Here is an 8,854-nt window from a genome sequence, read left to right on the forward strand (position 1 = left end):
ACACAGCCCCCTCCCAGGCACCAATGAGCTCGTCCGCCATCAGTGCCCCTTTGAGGGCCCCTAGAATGCAGGGGATGGTGAGATCGCTGGGCCCAGCCAGGAGACCCAGAGGAGCTCGGAGAACCGGCCGCCCTCCCCGCGCGCTGAACCGTGGCTCGCCAGCGCCACCCCCAGCGGAGCTCAGTGGCTGCAGCCCGGCCCCAGCGCCTTCGTGCGGCTCCCCGGTCCCCCGTGGACCCAGCGAGCGGCGCGCACGAGACAGCCAAGTCTCGCCTTCCGAGAAGACGCCCAGGAATCTCCGCCTGCCGTCTGCAGATGCCCAGGGGGGTCCGACTTGGCGCCTTTACCCACACAGTCCGAGGGGGGGATCTGAACTTGACCTGGAGAGGGCGCTATTCGGTCTATTAGAGGACCAGAGAGCAGCAGAGAAACCCTGGGGTCAAGACCCTAGCAAAGACCGGGTCATGGAGATCCTGGATCGAGCTAGAGTCCTAGGGCGGGGAGCCAGGCCCCCGAGGACAAAAGACGGCCGGAACAGTGGATCCACCGACGCTGCCCCCAACGAGCTGGGGGCCAGCGGTGCGAACAAACTTTCCTGCAGCGGAGGTGGGGGCTGGGGGGCCGGGCTGGAGGCTTGTCCCCCGAGCCTCTGCGCTCCTCCACCTGCCAGCATTCCACCTCCACCCAGCCTTCGCCCACCCCTGTTTCCTCCCCTCCCCCGCGCGCCTCTGTTCACTTAGACTCCTCATCTCTCTCCTCTCCCCTCCTCCTTCTCCCTCTAGCCTTTCTCCCCCACTTTCCTCCTGTTGTTTCTCCTGTCTCTTCTTTTGTATTCTCTCCTCCCTCGCCGCCCGGTGCTTCTCTCCTCCTCCGGGCCGCAGGGGAGGAGGTAGGCGCGCTGCGCCCGGGGCCTGCGTGGCGCGGTGGGAGGCGTTTCTCCTACTTCTCCCGGGTAATTTGGAGAGATTGTATGTGCGCGCGCGCGTGAGCTTAAGGCGAAAAGGGGTAGGATCCTGCGCCAAGCAGAGAGGGTCAGGGTCTTTGACGTTCCTCACCAGCTGCACAAACCTCCCGGAACAAGTCTGAGTGTGGTTAAGAGCGCGCGCGCGCGCACGGGCTGGCTGCGCTTGGCAGGCTTGGTGGCCCGGGGCCCCAGGGCCCGGGGGCCCGCCTGGCGGCCAGGGATTACCGTGACGTCACACTGAGCCTCTGGCCACCTTGGACTGGGGCACCTCGGGAGCCGCACAGCCCCGCACCGCGCCTCACCTGGCCTCGCCTCCGCGCGCTTTTGGGAACCCGCATCCTCTCCCTTCCCGTGCCCATCCATGGGCCCTTCTGTCTTCCGGACCTCGCGGGCCGGAGGGGAGCCTTCTGGAGCGCAGGGCTCGGCAGCCGCGCTGCCTTTGGCTCTGCCTCCAGCCACGCCAAGCCGGCGGAGGACCCAGCACTGGGCACCGGCGACCGTGTAAGGAACCGAGGCCGCGGACGGCTGGAGGCGCAGAACCGCGGGGCTGAGGCGGCAACCCCCAAGAGAAGAGGGCGGCGGGGTCACGGACAGTCACGATGTCCTTCCCGCACTTTGGACACCCTTACGGCAGTGCTTCCCAGGTAAGAGCCGCCCCCATGGGGGATGGGGGCAGAGTGGAAGGAGGGAGTGCCCAGTGCCGGGACCTGCCCGCAAAGCCCTCCTCTCCCACGAGTTCCCAGGGAAGCCAGAGAGAGCAGGAACCTGGATAGTGTACCGCAGACCCCTCTGACATGTCCCATCCCTGGCAGAGAATGCGCCGCTCCCCCAGGCAAGCTGAAGAATCGTGTGACCCGAAACTTGGGCACTCTGACCTCGCGCTCCGCGAGGTGGGTGGGATCTCGGGAACCTTCCAGACAGGCCTCCTCGCTGTACAGATATCCGAGGTGGCCGGGAGGGTCTCAGACTCTGTCTCACTCTTTTTCTGGGCTCGTTCGTTTGTGATCCTCTGTTCTTTTCCTCTCCCTTCCACGGGTAGGTCCAAGCTCTCAGCTTCCGGTTCCTTCGATTTTCCAGATCTGGGTGGGCACTGTGCAGTGACAGGGTCTCCTGGGGAAATTCTGGAGACGCCCACCCCTGTTCAGTTTCTCAGCAGAGAGCCCAAGGACTAGCCCCAGCTTGACCTCTGCCCTGCTTTGTGATCTCGGATAAGCCTCCTATTCTCCGTAGTCCTCATTCCCTATCTATAAAGTGGGAAGAGTGAGACGCGGTCTCTAAGGCAAACTTGAAGTTCGGCCTTGGTAGGATCCTGTGGCTGCGAGGAGGGAGGGTTCACCAGGGAACTGGCCGAGTCTGGCTTTTGTAATTCCGGTTTCAGAACCTTCCCATGACCCGGAGCCCCTGAAACTCTGGAGCTTTAGCAAAGCTTTAAGAGAGTCTATAAAGGCGGTTTGGATAAATGGCGTCTACGGATCATTTCCGTCACAGTCCTCAGGAGAACGCTCAGCACAAGGGGGAATTAAGTTCACACTGAAGGAAGGACTGATCTGGCAGTTCCGCCGCTGGCTCCCGTCAGCCCTAGGCGCCGGTCTCTGACCTCCGGTGCCCCCTCTCTCGCCCCCGTAGTTTCTGGTCTCTGCAAGTTCCAGCGCCACTTGCTGCGAATCCGCCCCGCGCTCGGTCCCAGATGTGGCCTCGGGCTCCACCCCGGCGGCCGCGCTCTGCTGCGCACCCTACGACAGTCGGCTGCTGGGCAGTGCGAGGCCGGAGCTGGGCGCGGCCTTGGGCATCTATGGAGCTCCCTACTCGGCCGCTGCAGCTGCCCAGAGCTACCCAGGCTACCTGCCCTACAGCCCCGAGCCGCCGGGGCTGTACGGGGCGCTGGTGAGTACCCGGGGTGGAGCCTGGGTCCGCGCGACAGAACCCACCCGCCTGGGGGCAGGAGCGGCAAGGGCGAAATCCCGTGTGATATTTCCATCTAGGAAAATCTAGGACGTACAGCACCAGTTCGAGGAAAGGAAATGGTTACGATTCTATATAAAGTAAAAAAAAAAAAAAAATCTTTACAACATGTTACAGTTTGTAGAAGTCCATCCTGTTTAGAAAACATCTGTACCTCGATTAATTGTGTGAAGTAGGCAAGTCATCACTAGGCTCAGTGTACAGGTGAGGAATCTAAGGTTCACAGTGGCTTGAGTAACCTTACCCAAAGTCACAGAGATAGAAAGAGGCAGAGAATGGCTCCGGAAAGGAAGTAAGAAAGTGCCCCAGCTGTTGGGAGGCAGTTGGGGAGACACAAGTAGTAACAGTTAAATGACAGCGAATATTGCTTATGCTGCACCAGGAATTCTGCCAAGCATGTTTCTTCAGTAACCTTTAGGCATGATTGTCATCCCATTTACCAAGAGGAAACTGAGGCACAGAGGGGTTAAACAGCTGTGCCCAGGATCACACAGTCAATGCCAGTGGTGGTGCTGCAGTACTAACCAGACTTGACTCCAGAGTTCACACCCTTAGCAACTCCCCACCCCTCCTCCCCAAATGTAGTCCTTATTTCTTCCCTCCTCCCCCTCCAGAATCCACAGTATGAATTTAAGGAGGCTGCGGGGAACTTTACATCCAGCCTGGCACAACCAGGAGCCTATTATCCCTATGAGCCAACACTGGGGCAGTACCAGTATGAGCGGTAAGGCATGGGGCGTTGGTGGCTGGCATCGTAAGTCCTTTCCTCCTCCCCTGCCAAGGTAGGACCAATCCACAGAGCATGGGGTGGGGGGGCTGTGGGCTAGGATGGTGAGAAGAACCTCACTTCCTTCAGGGACAGAGATTGTCTCCTGCCTGCAGCCCCAGGTTCCCAGCCCCAGAACTGTGAGCCAGATTCTCCCCGCAGGTATGGAGCGGTGGAGTTGAGTGGTGCTGGGCGCAGAAAAAATGCCACCCGGGAGACCACTAGCACACTCAAGGCCTGGCTCAACGAGCACCGCAAGAACCCCTACCCCACCAAGGGCGAGAAGATCATGCTGGCCATCATCACCAAGATGACCCTCACCCAGGTGTCCACCTGGTTCGCCAATGCGCGCCGGCGCCTCAAAAAGGAGAACAAGATGACCTGGGCACCCAAGAACAAAGGCGGGGAAGAAAGGAAGGAGGAGGGTGGAGCAGAGGAATTGCTGGGCTGCCTAAATGGTGACACCAAAGGTACCCCATGTTCCCTGCCCCAACTTACCTGGGTTTTCCACTCATCAAACAGTTTGATCGGATTTCACAACCACTGAATGGCATAGCTTCTGTGGAAGGCTTCCCCTGGCTTCCTTTGACACCTGCAACCCCTGCATGCCTCTGGGCCTTTGCCTGTGCAATCAGTTCCCTTTGCCTGGAATTCCCTACAGAACTGGGAACTGCCTTCTTCCAGACTTGAAAGCACCACCTCCAAAAAGCCTTCCCTGTGCACCCACACCAGCTAGCTTCCCTAGTTATTCTCTACCACATGCGCCTACTTTATTTCCTGTGGCATACTTATCCTCTTAGGGATGTTAGCTCCACCAGAGAAAGCCTCCACTGCTGTATTCTCTAAATTCCTAATACTTAAAAGCCTCAATGATGTCTGGCACATAGCTGGTGCTCAGTAAATATTTTCTGAATTAAATAATACACACCAGCCACTGCTGAGTGTTGACACTGGATAAAAACTGTCCTCTGCTTTTTTAAGGCCGAGAAACTGAGATCCAGGTCTTAGGGAAAGTGTCCATTTCCTTGCGCTATCAAAGGGGAGGGCTCTTCCGAAGGGTAAGAGCAGGTCTAACTAAGGGCGGGAATTCTTTCCCAGCCGCAGGCCCACAGCCCTGGGACAAGTGTCGGAGGCGCTGTGGCCATCCTGGTGAATTACACCGAGTTTGCCTTGAGTGCAGGGCACATCTTGCTAAAAGCTTCTCCGGGATGGGCACTCCCGAGGATTTCCCTTGGGGCCTGGGGCTTTTCTCACTCGTTCTTGATTTCCCTCAGACGTTACTGCTGGCCAGGAGCCCCGGGGGCTCCGGCTGAGTGACCTGGAAGACCTGGAGGAAGAGGAAGAGGAGGCGGATGAAGAGGAAGCAGTGGCCACAGCTACGGACAGACTGGCTGAGTTCCATAAAGACACTCAGCCGCTGCCGGCGGCGCAATGTGCCGCCGCTCGAGAGGGCCGGCAGGAGCGCAGGGAGTGCAGTCTGGCGGCACCCCGCTTCTCGTTCACTGAGCCCCCCAGATCGGGAGAAGCCGACTTCCTCCGGGCCGAGCCAGGAGGCCCCACGTTGACCATGCACTACCCCTGCAGCGAGAAACCACCGCGCATCTGGTCTCTGGCGCACACGGCGGCCGCCAGCGTCGTCGAAGGGGCACCTCCAAACCTGCCCCAGCCACGAAGTCCTGAGCACCATCTGATTCCCGGACAGCCTCCAGGCCCGGGCGCGCGACCCGCGGTCCCCAGAGACTCCGCGTGCCAAGAGTCTCCCCGAGTAGCCAAAGCCTTTGGAAACCCCACGTTTGCCCTACAGGGTCTGCCGCTGAACTGTGCGCCCTGCCCGCGGCGGAGGGAGCCGGCGGTGCGGTGCCAGTACCCATCAGGAGCGGAAGGTAGTGGGCCCCCAATGGCTCTGGGCGTGTCTGACCAAGACCCCTCCCCTCCCCACCTTCCCTCACCCCAGTCCCCGTACCCCAGCTCTGGGGTACCCAGCCGCTGCACAGGCTCTCTGCCCAGGTTCAGACATAGCCTAGCTCAAGTGTGTCTCACCGCATTCCTTGAAACAGAAGTTTAGAGATCAGAGTTCTAGCTACTGAATCGTCTTAAAACCAAATACTAGATTATGCTAGAATGAGACAGTAACTTACCTAGGAAACACTTAAAAAGTCATTGAGGAGAAGGTCTCTCCAATGTTTAGATCTCTCCAGATGTGCCAGGTGGGCACCGTCATGACCCTCCAGCCCAAGCATTCTTGTCCCCTGCCTGCCCTTTGGAGGAGACCAGCTGGCTCCCCTGATGGTCTTGTACCAAGAGTTTGCTAGGGCCAGGCAGGCACAAGGGCTTTCCCAGAAGTCTCAGGGGAAAGGCCAGATACCTATAGTCTGTTCAAGGCCAGTGCTTAAGGCCAGAAGCTCTCTGTGCAGCCCACTGAAATCCCTCGGGGTGTAGTTCAGATGAGTGCTGTCTGAGTAGGGCCGTCTTACCAAGCTGGGTAGGACTGCCAATCAGCTGTCTCCTGCACCTGGCTGGTTCACTGGTTCACTGGCTGTGTTGGGTTGGAAGGGAATTTCACCCCACAAAGGGACATTCCCAAAGCATTTGGAAGCCTCCAGCAATTACCATCAGATTCTGCTCTTTGAAGTCATTTCTCTCAGGATTAACTACTAGCTTAGAAAATTGGGTTACAGTCTTATTTGAACTTCTACCTAACAGGGTCCAAATGTTACCCCTGGCAAGCAAATTGCCTGTAGACCTTGGATTCCCTTGTGATGAGACACCACCGACCTTGGATTTCCTAGGAATAGCCCCTGAGTGGCCTTCGGGTTTTAATCAACCTTTCCTCTCTCAGCAGGTTAGCGCAATGGCTGCAATTAGCAGAAGCATCCTGGAAATAAGCCCTGCTTTTTGGAACTCACCTCCACACTAAGAAGCTAAGAGACCTCACCAGGGTCTGGGGCTCTCACTTCGCCTAAGAGAGAGACACACAGAAATACTCCGAATGGCCCTCCTGGCACTCAGAGGAGGGGAGTGGCTGGCAGAGGTCCGTCTTTTCAGATCCCCAGAGGAGGTGGAAGGGCACCTTGGGGAAGGTCAAGTGGGAAGGCTGGGCGAGTGTGCCCAGGGCACCTAGCTCAGCACTCTAGTCTGCCTCTCCCCTCTGGATTCAGGTCTCAAGCCACTCCCTCTCCTGTTCACTCACCCCATCACCCTCACTTTGTAACTTCAATGCTGACCTGGCTCCTAAGGACCACGCGTGTCTCCTCCCCTTTCTCACTCTTTGTGTCCTTAAAAATAATCCACCGAACCCAAGCTGTGTGGCCTGTTTGCAACTGGGGAGCTCAGTGAGGTCGGGGTGGTGGGGAGGAGGGGATGCGGTCAGAGGTTCTGGAGACAGGGCAGCATGGGCTGCAGATTTCAGTCCCATTTGTAGCTGGGAGAGAAACTGACAAGGTAATGGCCAAGGCCCACAAAACTTTGCAGACACTCCCGGCCGATTCCGAGGAGTTGGAGAGGGGGAACGAGTGCACAACTTGGGGTTGGGGCAGGAAAAGGGAGAGGGGAGCTGTCCGGATATTTGGGTAGAAGCTGGATTTGTTTTGTATTTGAGTTTTAAGTTTCTTGGGAGGAGGGGCGATGGGGGTCCGCTCCACCCCTCTGACCCAACGGCCAAGTCGGACAGCTTGCCCGGTGGATTAGAGGCGAGAAGAGGGCACCCTTCCCGTTTAATCAAGTGTCAGCAAACACTTCCGGTACGGGCCAACCAATGGGAGCCGATGAGCGGGGAAAGTGGCTTTGTCCCGGGAGTGAACAGCGTCCAGACTAGGGCTGTGGAGTGCGGAGGGGCGGAGGTGAGAGCCCTGAGTTCGTGTCCCCGGCCCAGTGGCTTCGGCTTTTGCCCGCGAGTGCGTTCGCCGCTGTGCGAGAGGAAAGAGAGAGGCGAACCCGGGATGGTGCCCTAGTGGGAGGTCCGGGGAGCCGATGGGGACGGGGAGGCGGGGGTGGGGCGGGGGGCTGCTGGGGTGTGCGCCTAGGGGCCCTGTCTCCACTGCAGGGCTCCAGCCCCTCCGGCCGTGGCTGGGTGACAGCCTTTCAGACCAGCGCGGTGCCAGCAGACTGGTCACTGAAGTCTGGGACAGGAAGGATCTGCAACCTTGCGAGGAGATTTTAAGAACCTTGAAGGCTGCAGAGAGGAAAAGTGGATGTTTAAAAAATCAAGGGGAACAGGCCACCTGCCGGCGCCCCACTCTGCCTTTTCTATAGAATAGTCAGAGATAATGAATTACAAAAGCACAAACCCCTTCCTCAGATGAGGAAACTGAGGCCAAATGACAGGGACTGACTCAGGGTCATAGAGAACCCGTGGTGAAGATAAATCTAACTCTCCACTCAGCGTCCAAGGCCCCCTTTCGCTCTGACTCCTCTCCCTCTTCCTCTGGGAAACCCCCTCCCTGCCTTCTTTTTGCTCCTGGGTGACAGCTGCTCCTACCCACAGCCTCTCCAGGGACCCTCCAGTCGCCCTCACTGTCCGGCGGCTTAGGGTCCGGGAAATTAAACTGCGAAAAGATAAACATTATTTCCAGTCGGCTTTGCAGGATTAACGCTTGTAATAAAGAGCATTAGCTAGAGGTTTCTTTCAAGGCACTTTCGACCCCACCCCCTCCTAGGGGGCCAGGTAAACCCACCCCCACCCACCCCAGCCCCACCCCACCGCCAGGCTGCGGAAGCTAGTTCCCAGTGCCCCCAGTTGGAAGTGGGGCACCAGCTAACCATTCTGTGGAGGGGAGAGGGACGGTAGCATCACATGGAGTCAGATTTCCAGATGGGAAAGTGAACTCCTGAGAGAAGAGACTCACCTAAATCAAGGTCATGTGACTGAACTGGGACTAGGATGCAGAGTATAGGGAGGATGGTAGTGGGCAGAGGGTTTACCTGCACCCTGCCTCCAGTCATGGAGCTTTTATAGGACCCTGAACCTCAGAAAATAAGGTCCAGGTACCATCCAGGACCTCATCTACAGGATCCAGCCTCTCCCTACCTCCCACAACCCAAAGCAGGAGCCTGTAGCCCAGGCTTGTCCCAAAGATCTGGGACTGGTTGGCTGGAATGTGAGAAGGGCTGGAGTATGAGAGGGGCCATAAAGAGTAGCCTTCAATCCCAGGAAGTGGCTTGGC

At 58.1% G+C, this 8,854-nt stretch overlaps 1 protein-coding gene across 2 annotated transcripts; it reads left to right on the forward strand.

Moving 5' to 3' along the window:
- Positions 1-255: 255 nt before the first annotated feature.
- Positions 256-6,992, forward strand: IRX6 (iroquois homeobox 6). 2 transcript variants are annotated; one of them, XM_070770579.1, is made up of 6 exons: positions 256-1,608; positions 2,591-2,848; positions 3,541-3,650; positions 3,855-4,162; positions 4,967-5,575; positions 6,535-6,992. In XM_070770579.1, the coding sequence occupies exons 1-6, from the start codon at positions 1,564-1,566 to the stop codon at positions 6,537-6,539; spliced, it is 1,335 nt and encodes a 444-aa protein (XP_070626680.1). In that variant the 5' UTR covers positions 256-1,563; the 3' UTR covers positions 6,540-6,992. The 2 variants fall into 2 exon arrangements, with proteins under 2 accessions (XP_070626680.1, XP_019835880.2); XM_019980321.2 differs by having other exon boundaries at positions 257-1,608; positions 6,532-6,992.
- The last annotated feature ends 1,862 nt before the right edge of the window (positions 6,993-8,854 follow it).

The sequence above is a fragment of the Bos indicus genome, chromosome 18 (genome assembly GCF_029378745.1).
Source record: "Bos indicus isolate NIAB-ARS_2022 breed Sahiwal x Tharparkar chromosome 18, NIAB-ARS_B.indTharparkar_mat_pri_1.0, whole genome shotgun sequence".
NCBI classification, from domain to species: domain Eukaryota; kingdom Metazoa; phylum Chordata; class Mammalia; order Artiodactyla; family Bovidae; genus Bos; species Bos indicus.